Source organism: Strigops habroptila, chromosome 9, assembly GCF_004027225.2.
Source record: "Strigops habroptila isolate Jane chromosome 9, bStrHab1.2.pri, whole genome shotgun sequence".
NCBI lineage: Eukaryota > Metazoa > Chordata > Aves > Psittaciformes > Psittacidae > Strigops > Strigops habroptila.
In genome coordinates, this window is record NC_044285.2 from 16,405,487 (window position 1) to 16,425,204 (window position 19,718).

The 19,718-nt window shown below is 42.4% G+C and overlaps 1 protein-coding gene and 1 long non-coding RNA gene across 4 annotated transcripts in view; one reads left to right on the top strand and one right to left on the bottom strand.

Annotated features, from left to right (window-relative positions):
• MTMR10 (myotubularin related protein 10) overlaps positions 1 to 18,779 on the bottom strand; it is a 44,184-nt gene extending 25,405 nt beyond the window's left edge. Inside the window, exons 1-2 of one of the 3 annotated variants that reach the window (XM_030497968.1) lie at positions 18,726 to 18,779; positions 12,424 to 12,484 (exon numbers count right to left, since the gene is read on the bottom strand). In XM_030497968.1, coding sequence (XP_030353828.1) covers positions 12,424 to 12,484; positions 18,726 to 18,779 — 115 coding nt within the window. Of the gene's footprint in view, positions 1 to 12,423; positions 12,485 to 13,865; positions 14,132 to 18,725 lie in introns of those variants that run through there. The other 2 variants (XM_030497965.1, XM_030497967.1) reach the window with 2 other exon arrangements.
• LOC115613001 lies at positions 13,276 to 19,676 on the top strand. Its single transcript, XR_003993227.1, has 2 exons — positions 13,276 to 13,883; positions 14,882 to 19,676. It is a non-coding gene; the product is annotated as an uncharacterized LOC115613001 (long non-coding RNA).
• Positions 19,677 to 19,718: the final 42 nt, after the last annotated feature.

Consider the following 19,718-nt stretch of genomic DNA (forward strand, 5'->3'; position numbering starts at 1 on the left):
TATCATAAAAGAAAAACCAGAACACAAACACATTAAACACTCCTCACCATTTCAAAGTTTCTATGGTGACCATCTAATGGAGGAGACCAACCATTTCCCTTCACAAAACAGAAGATCCAAATGAAGGAACAAAATTATGCTCATTCATCTGGGCTAAGCTATGCTATAAAAAGCTTACAGGCAAATGAGACTGAGGACCATTTAAAAAGAGAAAGAAAATCACATTACTTTTTAGTTCCACAACAGAGGTTTCTGAAATCTAAACAGTAATTTTGTTCGTACTTCAGGAAATGAACTTGGTTATTTATGTCACTCCTGTGTAGGGCTTTTGCTTCTGTCACCACATCAGCTACCTCCCTCTGCTGCTATCTACTATAAATAGTTTGGGAGTGGACGTGTGTTCAAGAAAAGTATAATTTTACACTAGCTGGAGGGTTTTGTTTTCAAAAAGACTAAGGACTAAAGATTGCTAAAGCCTTCTGTGCTTCTAATTGGTTGGGCATATTCAGTCCCAGTTGCCCAAAATGTCATCTCAGAGACCCCTCTGCAAGAACACAGTCAGTTCTCTGGGTGACTCTAATGGCAGTAATCAGTTGCCTGCATGCCCAGTGAGTATGGACATAGCTTTGAAAACATCTCCCATCTGTCTCCTCATTGTGAGAAAGCATTTTCCCCAGGTAGTGATCACTGCACCCACGTAACCATACATTCAAAGAACCGTCTTGAGCATTTCAAATACTGGAGCAGAAATGCACCTTTTGTTATCCTCGAGACACAGCCTCTGCATATGCTCCTCAATTTAAATTCTTTAGGTAAGCTGCCCTACTAGCTCTCTTGCCCCCAGTATGATTAGGCATCAGCCTGGAAGTCACTAAAGCAGCAGCAGAGTCCCTGCTTTTAGTTCAGCTGTCATAAACAGCTACAAAAGTATCTTGGACTCATCTTTATCCTTGAGCTGGCAGAATTACGTTGAGTGTTCTAGGACCATTTGAAGAGGTAAGAGGAGAAGTTTGATTGACCTGGGGTTATCATATACATGCATGTTCTATGCCAGAAGTGTGAAAATGCTCTATGGACAGATGTGATGGAGCTTTAAAGTCTTTTCCCAAACACTACCAAACTGTGGTTAAATAAGCTTCCCAATTAACAAATTAAAAATTCTGATTCTGACAGCTTCCAGTTGTTAAAATTCAGCCAAGTCCACAGCAACTGAAAACAATGTCTTGTAACAGGGTACATGAGAATGACAAGCCTTACTTCTGTAAACACCGAAATGAAAATGTTTCAATGCTTTTAGGAGCCTGAAACTTCTTAATGCCCAGCATTTTTTAATTTAAGCTGTCGACTTCAGCAACTGCAAAAGCCCAAACTGTATATTAAAGTAATTCCTTCTCACAGTTGGTGTTAATCTTCTACTATTCAATGTCAAGATCTCAGCCACATTCTGCCTATGAAGCTTCCCCTCTCCACAAAGTCAGTTGTTCTAAACCTAAATGGTTTTTATTCTTCCCTCTCTCAGTACCTGCATTTCTAATACAAAGATATGGAGAGCCAAAGACACCATTAAATGAAGTGTAACTTCCATACTTTTTCCCCATATACCATTCTCTGATCTGACATCAAGTGTAGTATTTTTTAATAACACACAGGAGACAACCTTGCTTGTAAGCACAAACTACTATTTCCAAACTATTTCAGTACTTCATGTCTTTGATGCTACAGAACAATAGAGAAATGAGATCCATGCAAACTTCTTCAGTTTGAACCTACTATAGCTTAAGACATGCTGCCACATCACTCTCTTTAAACAAGGCAGTCCTTTTTACTTCTCTCCTACATCCCTCATAATTGTGTGGCTGCACTGCAACATGTTAAGACTAACCCTATTCTAGTGCAGCTTCATGTATTCTCATTTCATCCACCACATACGTTCTGGGATTTTTGGTCTAGCTTCTCCTTTGCACTGAGGTTTACAGGCCTAACACAGAACTGTCAGTTTTGAACCTGAGTGTTACAATACATCAAGGCAGAGTGCATGCATGACCATTTCACCCGCATTTACAGTGAAGCATGACAAAGTTTGTAATGCAAATGTAATAGAGGCAGTTTCCAAAAGCCTGCATAAACCAAACTTTTTTTTCCTCTTTAATGCAGGTTTAGAATTTTATACTGACTTGGCTTTTATTCCTCATTTGGATGTCTATGAGTAATATGAAAAGGCTCAAACCTTCCAAATTTAGGAAAGTAGATAAACAACCTAACTAGTATGTGTTGGTCTTGCACAATGAACCTTCTTGCATTTGTAGTTGAGTAGGTGATTTTTCTATACAAGTGTCAACAACAGAGCTATTCAGAGACATTACACTGCACATTTTTACAGTGTAGCTGCTGCTTTTTTCCAGTAAACAGTCACAAGCTGTTCCAGACATGGAACAGCAGTCAGCACTTCCATGTGACGTGAGCAGTCAAAGAATGATCTCAGGAGACAAGAGCAGTTTGTTTAAACTCTGACGGGAAACCAGAAGGAAAATTGAAGGTTGCCACCCTTAAATATAAAGCCTAATCACATTTGATAAAAATATTGCTACATAGAATACACGAACCACAAATACAACACGAGAGACTGAAGGATCTATGTAGCTAATACACCTTCCACTTTACACACAGCCTCAGAAACTGGTAAACCTCAGAAAAATTCTGCTAAATCTCAAAAACACACATGCAATTTGACTGTCTCATATTTTGGGCATTAGCAGAATTCATGGCATGCATCTAGTGCACCATGATATGTAGCATAACCTGCTACAATCTGAATGAAGTTCAGAAGGCAGAGCAGGCACGTGGGGGAACTGGAGACAACAGCGGCACAGCTGAAAATGCTGAATTCAGTGATGGGCAGAGCAGGGGATCAACAGGGAGCACAGCTGCTGAGCAACAGCACCAGCTTGGTCTCCCCAGCCAGCAGACACACCAAGTGAGTCTGGTCTGGGCATCAGGGCAATTTCTTTCTGCAAAATCTAAAAAGGCAATCCCAGATCAGTAACATCCTAAAATAAAGGATGTTCTGCACCATTTTGCCTGCTACTGAACAGTACTTTTGCACTTTTTGGTGCCATGCCCTATAGGATCAAGTTTAATTTGTTTACCTTATGAAGGTAGTAATCTGTAACTTACAAATGCTGGATCTAATAACCTGCACACATGCAGATCGCAAAATATCTTCAAAGTTTTCTTAGCTTTTTTGTGTATTGTGTTTCTGTTTTATAATTATTTTTTATCAATAAGAGGGCAATCAATACGTAAATTTCACAGATCTGAAAAACTAAGCAATAATTGCTAGAATTAGCACTGCATTAGAACTTGTAATTGGAAATGTCTGCATTTTCTCTGGAGACAAGGGTCTGGATCCTCTGCAGCAGTAGGAGATGCAGAAACAATTCTCTTTCACCTGTGTAGACAGTTCTCATGTTTGCTATTTTAAGATTGTGTTATCTCAGCTTAAAATTCAAGAAACATGCCACAGAAAACTCAAGTAATTTCCAGGTTTTCAGTTGCTCACTGACGCAGTTGCCAAATGCTTCCAGCCAGAAAAGTTTCTAGCACAGTTTTGCTGCCTGTGAGCACAGGAAGGATCCAGCAGAAGGGTCTATCTTAAAGCCTTAGTTTTCAGGGAAGAAGGTTGACTGGGACCACAACCTTACCAACCAACGAGGTGAAACACACCGAAACGTTTCCAACAATGCTGACTGAATACAACGATGCTGCACAATGAAACAAAGTAACTGAGCAGTTTACAAGGTGACATATTTATGCTGTACCGTGTATTGGCACATACAGAGAGAGAACACATGCACACATACTAAATGTGTGCTAAAATGCTAACATACAGCACATTAAGAACCTGATACTTGCTAGAGGCAATTTTCTGACTGAAATCAGACTCCATAAATGAATAATGCAAATCCTATAGGCTCAAGAAGTTTGCAGGTACACTGCATATTGCTAAGGGAAGTTTTTCAATGCTGTACTACAGCAAAGGAATAGATTTATTAGTATAAACTTTCTTAATGAGCATTGAAGTTCTACATCAAAATCTGAATACGTTTAGTGTTTGTCCAGGGTCTAACAGACATAAGGACAAAAGAGAGTATCAAATAGCTTATGCAGTCACATAATTGCTACCTAAATTCATAAAATCCTAGCACCTGAATACACTTAGGAAACTAAACCCCTGCTCCTCATTTATAATGCTGATAGCAATTACCCAATGAAGACAACAGAAAAACAGCTTGTTTGTGTGAAACATAGTCTAAAAAGTTCACAACAGAAAAGCTAAATTAATTCAAGTAGCCATTTAACCATCTAAAAATGTACATTAGTGAGTTCATTTGTATTTAGAAAGATCTAAGCCTAAAACTGCTCCAAAACAACTGGCAAATAATTAACTTCTGTAAATTTCTGAGTGAGAATTTCCAATAAAAACTTTGTTAATAAGTAACTGAAATCTAGAACATCTTCACCCATTTAGCTGCCTTTTCTTAGCTGTTCTCTTGTAGAGAGAATACCAAAATTGTATGAGTTTATTAGTATGCACCAAGCATTTAGGTGTAAATGTCTCTAACCCACTTCTAAATGAATCTTCTGTTCAAGTGCGCTCAGCCACTTCCAAACTTAAGAGAAAAGTATTTGTAAGCTCATAAAATAATTTTCTTATCTCTTTTCTGATCTCCACGTGCTGCACAATGTATTCAGGTATGTGAAGACAAAAAAAGCTGCACCCATCGGTTCCCCCCCCCACTATTTTGCAAAACTTTCACAATTAAAGGATATACTACATTTAATCTTCTGCACATCTGCAGAAAGGAAAAAAAATAAAAACAAAGTAAACATACTGTTCCAAAAGGACAGCTTAATACCTTGATTACTGGGAATGAGAAAAAATTTGGATATGTTCCATTTGCATTAATTTTTAATAGGAGAACCTGGGATATCTGTCAAAAAAAAACAACTCTAACCACTGCTTGGAGAGTGGGATGTTTTAAATGTACAGTACTAAAAGAGCTTGCTTTGCCAATCTGACTGGAAAAAATTGTTATTAAAGTATATCAATACTGTCCAGCCTTTCTAGTGTGCCAACAAATAGAAAAAGAGAAAGAGCATGACAAGAGCTTAGCTAAATTTTAGAAGTGCTCAGTAAGGAAAAAAAGTAGCAGAGAAGTAAACAACAGTAGAACAACTATTATTTTCCCATGCACAAGATTAAAATCGGTATCTGTCCTTTGTGAACCGTGCAAAAGAAACTGACCCCAAGAGGGATGTGAAAAGATGACTGTTTTTCTGCGCTAGGAAGGGATGCTCCGCAAAAGCTTCCCCCGTGCCCCAGAAACACAGCAAAGGACTCAAAAATGTACAGCAAGCAACCAGTAGTTCATGTGGCAAGAAGGGAACATCCATCATGAGCAAGGCCCTCATTACCAACTACATCCAAAACAAAGTACTGCAGTAGATTAAAAAGATGACCATGCTTACAGAGTTGCTTTAATCCAGCAGCTGGTATTACCCCTAAAAATGGAAACAGTTCCATATCCAACATTCATTCCCACATCAACCCTTGTGCTGGCACTGCCATTTGTGTAAGACTTTGTTAGTCACATCAGAGAATTGATCCAGCTGAAAATAATTCTAACCATGATTTTTCTTCCTTTTTTGTCATCATAGATTTCATCTGAATTAGCAATCTGATCTGGCTTGTTCCTTGGCTGCACAAAAGAGCACCAAGTAGTTAATAGGAATGCACACCTGTGATGAGAAAAATAGAATAACAAACTGCTCCTCTTGGTATCAGTATGTAATTTTAGGCCAAATTAAAATAACCCTATCACCGACACCCCCTCTCCCCCAAAAAAAAGGGTTTTAGCAATGATTTGGTCAGAGTTCTGTAACATGAACAATAGACATGCCAGCAAGGAGGGAGAGTGCTTTGTGTTTTGCATATTTTTAGTCTGGCTACCCAAACTACAGACTCCCAAAGTCTGACTTTGCCTGAACAATATAATCAGTAACGATTTGAGAGGACTGTGGTTTCCATCCTGTTATTCTGTAACTGTGTCACCAATACCACTTACAGACTGGTATTGGTGTAAGTGTTCTTACACTGTTCTGACCTTGTAATATATTACTGGGTCTTGCTTAAATTACTCAGGTTTGGCTTAATAAATAAATCAATACAGAAATGTGTGTTCCCTCGAAATTAGTTTGCTGAAGACTTACTTCATTGAAAGCAAGTATCTTTGGCAGGAGACAAAACCCCCGGCAGTTCATTCAGCTGACAAATCAGAATCCACAGTAATCCACATTTTATCCCCTTTCTGAACTTTAATGACTTGTAGCATTAAACGTATGTGCGACAGCATGGGCAGAAGCCAAGTATGTTGGAACTGTTCTGCAGAATGCACGTGCAGAAACATCAAAATACTTAATTTTAAAGCATGTTCATACTTCTACCTTTAAAGAAGGATTTCCATGTTGCCCTACAGCTAATCTGTTGCAAAAGAAAAGTACTTTTGTAGATAGTTACAAATACTTAAAATATATTACTAGTCAGAAACTTTAAGAAATGCCCTCTCTGTGTTCATATCAAAGAAGGCAGAACAAACTGACTCCATCCAGCAAGATCTGCCTGTAAGACTGTATCTGGAACTCAGATACTCAGTACTTGGTAGTACTTACATCATGCCAATCCTTAAAAAGAAAACTAAACCAAAAACAAAACAAGCAGTTAACTGAACCCAAAGCATGCCTGAAAATTCACTTTGAGTCAAACAAACAAAAGGAGCTACAACAGCAAAAAGTATTTACTGTATACTTAGTGTGATGCCTCATTTATTCTAAATATAAGTCAAATGCTTGGCGCATTTTTAAAGTTCTTGCAGTATGAAAGATTAGTTTGCAGAAAGCTGCTGTTTTGGATTTCAAATCTAGAGTTTGAAACTCTCAAAATTTATTTAAGTAAAGCTTTCAGTAATCTTGGTGTAGAAACAAAAAAGGAGTTTACTTTAGAAAAGCTTTATGGGATTGTATCACTTTCCAGTGGCCATTCTGATTAACTAATCTGGCCATTCCAAAATGCTGAAAACAATTTCATGCTCCTGTATGACACCAACTCCTGAAAAGAAGTTGAAATTACAAAGCTATTTCACTTACTTCTCTAGTGTCACACACTAACTTTAAAAACAAATAAACTTTTACAGTAACATTTCAATTTTGAGAAAGAAACTTGATGCAGGGAAGAAACCCATACCCCGCAATATGATGTCTCAATCTGCTGCGCAATGAGTAAGAGTGCCTTGGCTGGCACACCACAACATGGGGAATGCGAACCAACAACTGAACAGGCTTTGTAAACAATCAGAAGCCAACTTCTATACAGGTTCTACTCGTTTACTATTGCAACTGACAGGCTATCCCTACTCACCATCAACAAATAAGCATTAACAGATCAAGCAATACCTACTTGAGTATCGACAATTCCTTCCAGAAATAGAGACGGAAAAAGACACTGACAGTAACAGCTTTACTACCTGTACCAAGCAATTGAACAGTCCCAGTTTCCCCTTTGGGGTGTTAAACCAAAATGATTCCTAATACACAAAAAGGCAGACCTGACAAGCCTCTGGGGTTACACATTAACTCCCAGACTTGGTCCCTGTTTCTTACAGACACCCACCCCGGTCCCATCGCTGGCATCATGCACTCACATCACCATGACCTCTGTTCTGCTCTGGGACACCACAAACCAAAACAAAATGCCAAGAGGTACAGGGGTTTGAAGCAGGCAGGAGTGAACACACCTGAGGTACTAATGCACAAGGATACCTCGCCAAAAACTGTGCTTTCCTCCTCCTATCACAAGATGTGCTGCAGCTGCTCTGGAACACACGGCTTCATGGACTAAGGCTTTGCAGAAAGCAGGAGCAAAAAATATATGTATAAAAAAAAAAGAGCTGGGAGCTAACTCATGGGAGAATCAGACACTGCTATGGGACTAAAGCCTTCCATCATACAGTCTTAAAACCTCCCACAGGTCAATTTCTACAGTCAGTTGCCTGCCTAAGGGCACATGTATACAAAAGAAAAAAAATCAACCAACCCCCAAAAGCAGGTTGTAAAGTCAATTGAGCTGTCATTAATAGATAAAACCCCAATATATCCAATGGCAGAAATCTTACACATGACATTCCACCTCAACAAGAACATGGCACAACTGGAAAACGTTCAGAGGCAATCAAAAGGATGATTAAAGAAATAGAAAGCTTCCTTCTCAGGACCAAGACAAGTAAGCTAGAGAGAAGCAAAACAGAGTGGACATATGACACAAGTCTGAAAAATCACAAATCACATGGAATGGGGGAATATGGCTTGATGTTTGCTGTGTCATACAAGAACTAGGATTTATCCACAGAAACTAGATGGTGATTAAGCCCAGAACAAACACAGAAAGGTAGTTTGTAACAGCATACAATTAGATTGCTGAACTTACTACTAGATAAAGCTGTGGGTGGTTGAAGTTTACATGGCTATAATAAGCCAAAGTCATGTAAGAAAAATCCAGCAAGAAGAATTAACTACGATAGCACTGTCTCTATGATGCTCTGTAACTCCTCACTTGGATCTCCCCATCACGGTACTCTCAGAGGGAAGTCCCCATGCCACATGCTGAAGGAAGCAGGGGAGGCAGAACAAGCGGCTGGGAGGACTCCTTGTCCTGTTCTTTCCTCTTCCTACATGCCACCAAGAGGTGACATCTGACCCAGTCCAGCCATACTTATGACCCGTTCATAAACTCACCATGGGTATGACTGCACACCACTGATGGCACTGAAGTTGACTTCCATGAACTGCCCACGTAACATGGTGCAGACACTAGAGGCTATGAATAACTGCTTTGCAACAGCAGCACACATTGATACTCCTTTAACTTGCCTGAATGTGAGCCAGTCTTAAAGATACGAATATGCTATTCTAATTCAGTTTATTTTTATAATTGATGAATATATATATTTATATTATATATATATAATTGAATCTCACGCTTCAACAGATGTTCCATTAGTTACATATCTCCTGCAGAATATCCTGGTGAGCAACAGGGAGGAAGGACCTTCTGATCTGACCCTTCCTAAACCATGGCACAGCACTGCTTACAGCACAGGCACTGCACTGGCTCCTTATCCATGTATTACACCTCCCTGCACACTGCACTGCCAATCACATCATGAAAACATACACTGCATTATATCCCAGTTATGTTGTACAATTTTTTTTTTATATGCTTAAGTTAATGTCTCAAAAATGCCACAAACATTGTTGTGGAAACAGGCTAGAATTGATTACCAGAACAAAACACACCTTCAAGTTTAACTACTTCATTCTCCCTGAAGTGCACAAGCTAATTTCCTACTAGCCAGGCAAGGCACTTTAACAGACTGACCGGTTGCCTACCTGCTATTTCTCTATTTTTCCTCTTTGACATGCTTATAGGACAAGCTACACAAAGAAACAAAGGAAAAACAAGTTAAACTGTTGCTCAGGCCAGCTCTTCAACTAACTGCAAGAACTTTTCATTGAAGAGCTGCTCTAGGAGAACAGAACTGCAGAAAGAAAAACATTTTTATAAGTCCATCTTGAAACCATATCATGTGTTTTGGAATGAAATTATACCAAGTTCTAGAAAATTATTTGTTCTTCCCTACTGCAGTATCAGTGTTGCCACTTACAACCAAGGTTTTTACTTCCTTAAAATGATGTTTGTTGCTTTTCCTAATATACCACTGTCCTCAAAGCACACAGCTCCATGAAAAGACAGGCTTTTGCTCCAAAATATGAAGAGATACATCTCTATTCCTCTGGGCACCAGAGGAAACTTTAAAAACAAACTCTACAGGTTAAAAGTCAATTCCAATGTAAATTCCCCCACACTCTCTATCTGCCTATTGCCCCCAGTATAAAACCTCTACCATTTTGTAACCTGACATTATTTCTAGGTCTGGAACTCCCTCTCCTAACCTGCACTGCACAGAAATACAAGTTAGGTAGTATGGTATTAGGGTCAAATATTAGTCAAAGTGACTATGTTTTAGGAATCAAAAGCTTAATACAGCTATTTGCAGTTTTTAAAGATTACTAAAGGTGCAGTAACTGCTTCTACTAACATAATTTAATTCCAAAAGAACTCCTTAAGAACTCCACCAATTAGACCAGCATAATAAACATTCAGCCACTCAGGATTAACTCTGTTCCTGAGAGCAAAAGCAGTTTTACACAACTATTAAGGATAAAATGTTAGAAATACCACAGTCAAACTGTACTTGCAAGGGAGTACAAGTCAGCCTTAATATAATTGAGTTGGAATTTGGCCAGAAACTTGGGTTATGACAAATCCAAAGCCAGCCTATCCAACAGTACAATGTGTACTTGTTTAAACGCTTTTCTGCTGCACCATTTGATGGCAGAAACAAAACAAAAGTTTCTAGGCCAGTGCTTAACTTTAAACAGGAAGAGTTGCATGTAAGTAATTTAAAAAGAGTCACTTCTGAACTCCACCCCACCTGTCAGACCCACTCTGTGGCTGTGCAGAGCAGTGAATTCTGTTATGAAACAGTTCGAAATAACACCTTGGAATGATATGGAGGTGGAAATTTGAATTCTGTGCTGAGTCATAGTCTCTCAATTGGTTTCTATGTAACCTGGGGCAACTTACTACAAACATCTCAAAAGCCACCAAATGCTAATTTCAAAGATAGCACAGAAAAGGGAAATGATGCAAACACGGGATAAATATAAGCCACTCGAGGAAAAAAAAAAAACCCAGTCAGCACCATTTTAAGTGTACTTCGGAGTTCCACAAATAAAGCATGAATCACACTCCAAAAAGTTACTGCACAGAAGTTGTTTTCTGTAACTGCTCATGCACACGTCCCACAGCAAAGGCAAGATGTGTTACGCTCTGAGAAAAACAATCCCGTTCTGCCTTGCATTTTCTGTGGAATGTCTCAGAGAAGAACATGCAGTCACTTCCTTGTGAGTCAAAGGCCTTGGACGAATATCAACTGCAACATAACCAATAAGATGCCAAGTGGCAAGCAGAAGTTTTGCAAGCTTAAAGATATATCTGTATTTCAAATACTGAGCAATCTTAGCAATGCATTTTAAGGTATTTATGCCTCAAGCAAAATCTGTATTATTTTGTTTCACGCAGAGTGCCGGTCAGTTGTTATTTACTTTTTCAGTTCAACCTCTTCCACAATATTTCAGCCTGTTAAGCTTAAGGTATCTCACTCGACCATATCATATATCAATTATTACTGCTTAATTAACAAAAGTCCCACATGAAATACTGACAGAAATGATTTTTAAGAGTAACTTGTTTATTCTATTGATCACTTTCAAAGTTAACGTTTTATCAACTTAGTCCACATGATAGCAATAGCTTCCTACATTAGTACGCACGTGTAAATTCCTATTTGTTGACATATAATCTTAATGCTAACAAAAAAATGCCATGTAGCATTGTTTAAAACTCAAAATTACCCTTAAAAAGGGCAAACCAACTTTACTACTGCGATGTAGAGTTTGCAATGAAAGTAATCTTGAGCATAGTAGATTATTCCTTTGGTATCTGAAAAAGGCTTTTAGAAATTCTCTTTGATTGAAGTGTCACTTACCAAAGATTATTTCTTATTTAAAATACGGAAGCCATGAATATCTTACATTTTGATAAATATGTAATTATGAACAATAATAAAAACATTGTTTTTCTCATCCACACACTGAAAAGGTTATTCTGCATAGGTTTAAAGCCACCTAAAAATTCCAAAATTACCTAACAGCTGCATCTTCAATAAGAGCAAGTGACTAAAGATGGCATTAGAAGTTTTCCAATACCTACTGGAAATTCTATGAAGATTTGCCTTTAAAATAAAGGAAGACTACCACACATGCTATGGCAGTGGGTTCTGCACACACGTAAAGGTCTGACTAGCTGACAAAAACATAATCACAAGTAGTCTTCCAAAAGGTATCATAAATGCTACAAAGCTTACAATGGTTTCATTGCAAATACTGACAATAAACCCAAGACATTATCCTGCGTACACTAAAGCATTACACAGGCAAAATTGCCAATCTATTTATTTAGTGTTTCAGGCCGGTTCAAACAATCTTCTACAGACACAAATATCACTGAATTTTCCTACTTAGACATTATATTCCCTCCAGGAGCATGCCAAGATTAAAATACACCAAAGTCAATAATTACAGTAAAATAGGGAAAACTAATCACATTTTACCAATTCTATTATAACAAACAAATAGCTTAAATATACCCTTGTTGAGGTATCTGTCAAATTCTTGATTTATGCCTACCTGGCAAAAGTACTGGTTCCAGTTTTTTAATCCTTGGTTCTGATGCTATATGGTCTTCAGCCTGAAAGGGAAAAAAAACCAGATGATTTACTTCAGAATTAGAACTTTACAGCCAGACCAAAGTCTGATCTACTTGGGCAATGAAGAAAGTTCTTCTTTTAACTTAGGAAGCTGATCTTAAACAAGCTAGGATCCAGTCATAGCAACATTTTTCTGTAAAGGTATTGACATTTTTTTGTGTACATTCAGCTTTTTACCAGAAAAATAACATATGTAACCTGCTAATGTTTAACTGTGTAACCTGGGCTATAAAAAAACCCACACACAGGTCAAACAAAAACCAGTTTGAACTGACATTCCACAGAGACCCAGGTCCTACAACAAGTTTTACACTGACACGGACACTCCAGTTTGCACAAAACTCTGTACCAACTTTTCACATGCATGACTTTCCAGCACAGGAAAAGTTTCCCAAAACCCAACAAGCCTGCAACACATACATGCCTACTTGTATTTAACGTCAAACCTTACAAATAAAAATACTTCTATAGAAAGACTGGAACCTGAAGTGAAATAACCTTAATGCCTATGGTTCCTATACTGAGAGTGATAGTGCTATTTCCCACGACTAGGAAGATCCAGAACTACGCTGCATCAACATTTCACTTTTACCAAGAAACTGAAAAAGCAAAAGTGAGTCAACACATCAAACACGCTGCTAGAAGAGGTTCTGCCTGGTCTAAAATACATCAATTAAAATGACGTTCTGTCAAGTGCACACTCGGACCACGCCAAGAAATCCTGGTGGCTCTACCAGACACTCTTGATAGCACACATACTACGTACAGCATTATATTACAGACACTTGATTTTCTTATTTATGCGATCAGCCGTGTTTTAAATGTGAAACGATGGCTACGGTGAGAATTCAATTCTGCGTAACATGCTCCAGCTGTTTTCTCCCCAAACTACTGCACAGCGCGACCGCGGGGAACGCCGATCCCACCCAGCGGAACGCGAGCCCGAGCACCTGAGGCATTATTCCTAACTTTCCGACATAATCTCACGCCGGCCGGTTTTAACCAGCACAAAAGTTGATTTTGATTTAGTTCTGCTCCTCGAGCGAAGCCTGGCCCGGTCACCAGCATTTGCTCACCCCATGTTTGTGTGCGACTTCACTCGCTGCCCGGCTTTTGTCTCCCCGAGCGGCGGAGGGTTCCCGGGGCCGCAGGGGCTGGCGTAGCGCCCGCCAGCCGGGGACCCCGAGCCGAGCGCGGAGAAGCTCCGGGCCCAGCCCCGGGCGCCCCGCGGGCCCCGCTCCGGGCCGGGCCAGCCGCCGCGCTGGAGGGCAGGACCCGTTGGCGGCACGGCGCGCAGGGTCAAGGCCAGGGCCGGGAGGCGAAGAGCCGAGCAGGTTGCTAATGGAAGGAAAAGGCTGTTACCTGAGGCAGCGGCAGAAGGTAGGACTTGAAGGTGGGTTTGGGCTGCTTGAGAGAAAACATCGTCGCTGCCGGCAGGGACCCCGGCGGGCGGGGAGGGAGCGGCGGGCCGGGCCGGGCCCAGCAGGCCCCGTCCCGCGGGGGCAGGGTGCCGACGCCCGCCGGCTCAGGCCCGGCGCCCCGCGGCCGCTCGGGGCTGCGCGCTTCCAGTCACACGGCGGCGGCACCGGCGGGCGGTGGCGGAGGCGGCCCCAGCGCACCCTCCTGCCCCCAGGGAGGAGTCAGCCGCCTGGGCAGGCCCGGCCTGCGGCCGCCGCAGCCCCTCATGGGCCCTCCGCGGCTCCCTCCGCCTCCGCCTCCCCGCGAGCGCGACCGCCCGCGGCCCAGCGCCGCTCTACCGCCGGTGGCGGGCGGGCGACGGCAGCGCCGACGGACGGCGGAGTGAGGCGGGCTCTGCCGGGGCGGCCATGTTTGAGGAAGGAGCGGCCTCGTACGGCGGCGCAGAGGGCACAAGCGGCCGCGGGCCGGCAGCTCACGCTTTGTCCGCTCTTAACGGCCGTTACCGCCACCACAGCTGTTGCTGAGCGGACTCTCCGCGGGGGCACGTTACCGGAGACCTCGCTCGGCCCCGTCCCTCCAAGGGCAGGCCAGGGCCGGGCGCCCCGGCAGGGTGAGGGGCGGACAGCGGCGGCGCTCCCGGGACGGGCGCTGCAGCGCGGGGTGTCCGCAGCCCCGGGCCGCTTGCGGACTGTGAAAGCCCGCACGGGGCCTGCAGCGGCAGGTCTTCACTGCATCCAGGGCTGCCCCGGGCCAGCTCCAGCATGGACCCGCTTCTGCCGCCGAGTTCTGCTGTCACCTGTTGCACAAGGCCTGTCACCTCGCAGCCGTGCACGGGTGCGAGCTGTGGGTGAAGCCTCCAGGCCGCTGCCACAGCCACCCTTGTGGTCGTCTGACTACCAACTGCTGGAGGTGGATGCAGATCCAACATCCCAGTAATTCCCTTTTCTTGAACTTTCTAGGCATTCTTGGATTACTCACTTGGGCTTCTCTAGAACATGGAAATAAAGCAGCTACCCACCTAAACTACCAAAATCCAACACTGCACTCTCTTTTGGTAAGGAAAAAGCTGAGTAACAGCTCATGTTTAGTGGCCCTTGGCACCCTTAAAGGTCCACATTGCAGATGGGAGCACTGACCGCAATGAACGTGGCCTGGCCTCCGCCACGGGAACACCTCCTATGAGAAGCAGCAGCTCGGATGGAAACATGATTTAATTGACAGCCCCAGCATGGGACCACACAGGTCCATTGCCTGTGGGACCAACGGAAGGGAGAGAGTCTGGTTCTCCTGCTGGTGGCCCCAGCACAAAGGAAAAGGGTAAAACCAGCCAGGCCCCTCCAGAGTCTGAAGCCCAGTCTGGTGGTTGAGTATGGTAAGAAGGGCTGCTGGTTTCTGTGCTGGCTGGTGCACTGCAATGATGGTCCCAGCTATGAGCCAAGCGCAGTTCACTGCAAGGCCCATGGTTTAGGGGCAAGAATTGAAGGCTAGGACCTGCCAAACTAACAGCTAATATTTGGGCGCTGCAGCCTCACCTTGTTAAAAAGCACATATTTTTCTGTAACAGCTCACATGCAAGATAACATCAGTAAACGCCTTCTAGAGCACAGTAGTGTTGTACTGTCACCGTGACATAAAGATACTAAAGAACTATAGAAGTCAAGAAAAACGACACATTTTTAGGCACAAAATGACACGTGCAGCACCCAGCATCAGCTGCAGGGTCATGGATCTTCCCTTATTATCATTAATAGGAAGCACATTACATTGCACTATGGCCCCTGGGATTTTCTGGTGAAGTTAGAGGGTGAATGGTCAATGAAAGAACAGACTTTAGGGCACAATCGGGATTCCCCAACTTCGATGAGATGCTCCATTCATGCCAGCAGGGACGGAGGTTTAAATAGTGAGGAGAGAAACAACTCTCAGGCACCTGCCTAGGTTGAAGTAAGAGTGCATATGTTTAAAGCTATTCTACAGCCCACGGGAGAACATGAGCAAGCACCTCCATAACAGTGGACTCACAGGTGGAGAAGATAACAACAGTCCCACTGTGTAGTTTGTTTAACACAAGTGCACCTCCTTGCACAAGGATCTGATCTTGCTTGGTGTTGGCTCACAGTTCCCATCCCTTTATCCCGTATTTCTACATACAAGGGTTTTATTTTATGCTGCAGACACCATTGTCTAAGTGGCATTATTCAGCCTGGCATTGCCTCAGGCTCATTCCGTGTCCATTTTAGGGTGCGCTGTGCTGCAGAAGCTGCTGGTGGTGCAATGGTGAGTGCCCAGCAGTGCTGAGAGAGCAAGCCACAGCTCCTCTCCTGCTGGTGACTTAGCTCTTCCACAAGCTAAAAGCCTTGAATGTTTGAGAAGTGAGACATACTGCAGGACTTGCCCTCATCTTTATTCTTTAAAGTTTTTTTGTTCATATTCAGGACATTGTTGAAAGGAAATTAAAATCAGAACAGGGGAAAGAGACAGCGAGGGGGCAAGGAAGGCAGAAACTGCTCAGATCAGCTCGGTTTGAAATTGCTTGTAACAAATTTGCTTGTGATATTAAAACTGACAATTATTTGTACTACATCAGAATACAGGAGTGTTTCCACATCAGAGCCTTCTGAAGAGAGGCTGCAAATGCAATCTCACTCTTAAGGGAATGAGCACAGGATTGCACAAATTTCCAGTGAGGACTGCACTGACACATATAAATTGCAGTGCCCTTCTGAAAAGGAACAAACAAAACCAAAACTAAGCTCTCAGTGAACATAAGATCACAAGGAACTGGCCACAGGTGGCCACTGGCAGAGTTTTATGCCAGTGGGAGGAGAAAGAAGAATTGATGTAAGTATTTTGGAGGAGTGAATGAATTCTGTCACAACCTGCAGTGGGATACAAGCAAGCAGCACAGACAGGCAGAGCAGGGCAGGCAAGTAGGGCAGGGTAGGCAAGGCAAGAGGACAAGCAGGAGAGGCGGCCAGGGGTAGGAAGTGGTAGGGCCGGCAGGACAGGCAGGGGAATCCTCTGGATCCACTGACTCCTTTTTGGCAACGCACCCAACTGCCTGCCCATCTCCAGCCACCCCGGCTTGCCTCATTTGTGCACTGTTTTCAAACAGTTCTGCTACAGCAGAGGTTTCTGAGAATGCCTTTGTTGTATGAGAACAGTCTTGAAAGAACAGTGAGAAGCTAGCTCACAGCTGAACTGGAGAGACTGCAGATGTCTATTTTTATTCTTGTTAATTTAAAAAATATAATTTTTTACTCAATGCAGTTTTTTCCTTGCCTCGACATGAAATTATTCGGTGATACCTCCTGTGTGCTAGACTGACCAGGACCCTTACACTGTCCACTGCCTGGCCCGCTCTCCTGGTGCTATCACCTCCCCACACATGCTGTGTGGCTACTTCCTGGGGCTTCTTTTTACACAGGGTGCAGATTGTTTGAAACAGTGGAGATAATGATCTGCTGAGCTACGGCTATGGTGCATAACCTGCCATACTGACTGCCCGTCAGATTAGGTATCTTCCTAAAAGTTCTGGTACAACCTCTTGTACAAGACAGCTCTGTGGCTGGGGAAGGACTCTGACTTGTGCAATGCATGAGGGCTGGAGTTAAATCAGAACACATTTTCATAATGATCCCTTTTGATCTCTCAGCAAATAAGAGAATGGCTTTCATTAGGCATGTTCAAGAACAGGTTAGACCACCATCTGTCACTGATGCTATCGACACAGCTGAAAGTGCCTCAGTGTAGATGATCTCTTCCAGCCCTGTATTTGTATGGCAACTATGTGTTTTCATAGCTTTCTGAAAAATGGTTCGATTAATGGTTTGAACTCCAAGACACAAAGACATACATGTCCAATTTCACAGCTATGTGCCCAGAGCACAGCAAGGATGTGGCAAGTCTGCAAATCAGGGATTCACCCATGAAAGTCTGTTCTGTTCTTCACTGAAAGCATTACAGTTCATTTACCTTTACCTGGCCACCTCCCTGCTTGTGCACTCAATAGTGTGCACACCCAAGTTGCCTCAGCCCGCACTCAAGAGTGTGGGACTTCTGCTGGGGACTTCTGGGGAAGCCAGTTACCTCTTAGAGAAGAGAAACATTATGCCTTAAATTTATTAAGCAGTTGGGGGGAAAAAAAAGTCTGAGTGTCCTTGATGAAAATACAGCAGAAATATTTAGAATGTGATTATTTACATAGAACAGCAACTTCGATAGTCTTGGCCAAAGATATGCAAAAAGATACAAAAGCTATGCAAAGGTTTTAGTTTTTTGAGATATGTCAGAAAAAGCCGCCTTCTCAAGGAGTGGAGGTAGGATTCGCCATATGGAAATTTAATGATGTCACCTAAGGGTACTTTTCATGTTAATCAATATGTAGGTATTACTTCCCTAGAGTTATTTGGAGCTATTCATTGGTACAATGTTCCACCTGAGCTTGGGCTATTTTACACAGGTATTGTGACAATAACTATCAGATTACCAGTGCTCCTAAACCTGAATCCAATCCTTTCCCCATGGCCATTTTTGAGGGCTGTTGGCCTGCTCAGATAATAGCTTGCTGAGCAGAGCAGTCCAAGTAGTGCAAGAAAAGGTTGATGCTTGCATCTACAATTATGGAGGGTGAAACACTGTGGTTTCATAGGGGTTTGAATGTTGGAGAGACAAAAGAAGAGCAGGCAGATGAAATTATGCAACTTCTTTTCCATTAACACCAAGTGGAAGGGGGATACAGGCATTTAATATTTTGGCTGAACAACTGCAAAGAATAATTTGAAGCCCATTATCAAGACATACCTTACATCCATTGTAAAGACAGAGGGCATCAACCATAAAGCAGCACTTTGCCATATCACATTTTGTTTCTGCAGATAGGGCTAAAAGTTGAAAAAAGCAAAATAAGACTGTGGTTTTAAGGAAATCTGTAGTTCTTGTCACACTTCGCACAAGGCTTGTGCTTTGTCAGCCTGCTGTGTACTGTTTGTTGACTACATAACCCCCCTGGACCCTGGCACCAGCTGAAATAGGCATTAAATGGCCATTATCAGCCAAGTCCTTACATCTGTTTTGATTTTCTTTCTGATGCTGGATCCCAATGGGAGATCAAAATCCACAATTAGGCTAAAATATTCAGCTCAGGTGACACAGCAGAGCATGTGTCTGCAGTAGCTGTATTGAGAGGAAAACACCTCTAGGGGTAATGAAGTCTGGTAGCCTAGAATAGAGTAGTAACGGGCCACAGGCTTTATGCTGATTTTGTGATGCCTCAGGGCTGAGGCTTGTCAGGATTGCTTTGTCTGAACTTTCCTTAACCTGCCTTGAGCTGTCCCTCTGTTTAGCTGTGAAAGCAATTTTTCTAATGACTAGGGAATTCAGGTGTAATTGTAGGATTTGAAGGCCAGTAAAGAAAAACAAGATGGAAAGTTGGTAGCAAACACAAAAATGCCCCCAAGCAAGCGAAAAATAAGGAAAAAGAAACCAACAACATCACACTCATCCTAGTGAAGGATCTGGGATGTTGATGGCTGGCAGAATTTCCTCACTTACCCCCATTGCAGCCACTGACCATTAGACCCGGAGCCATCAGTGCAAATGTGAGCATAACATTAAAAAAAAGGGGGTAAAGGTAGGAAGTGTGCATAGATCAATTTTACCTTGTTGGGTTTATTTTTTTCCTGTAGTAGTGTAGCTGTAGTGTCCTCTCTTCTTGTCTCTCCTCTCTTGTAATTAGATCTAGACTAATAATAATTCATATATTAGACTGTGAAAATCTGTTACACTAACAATAAA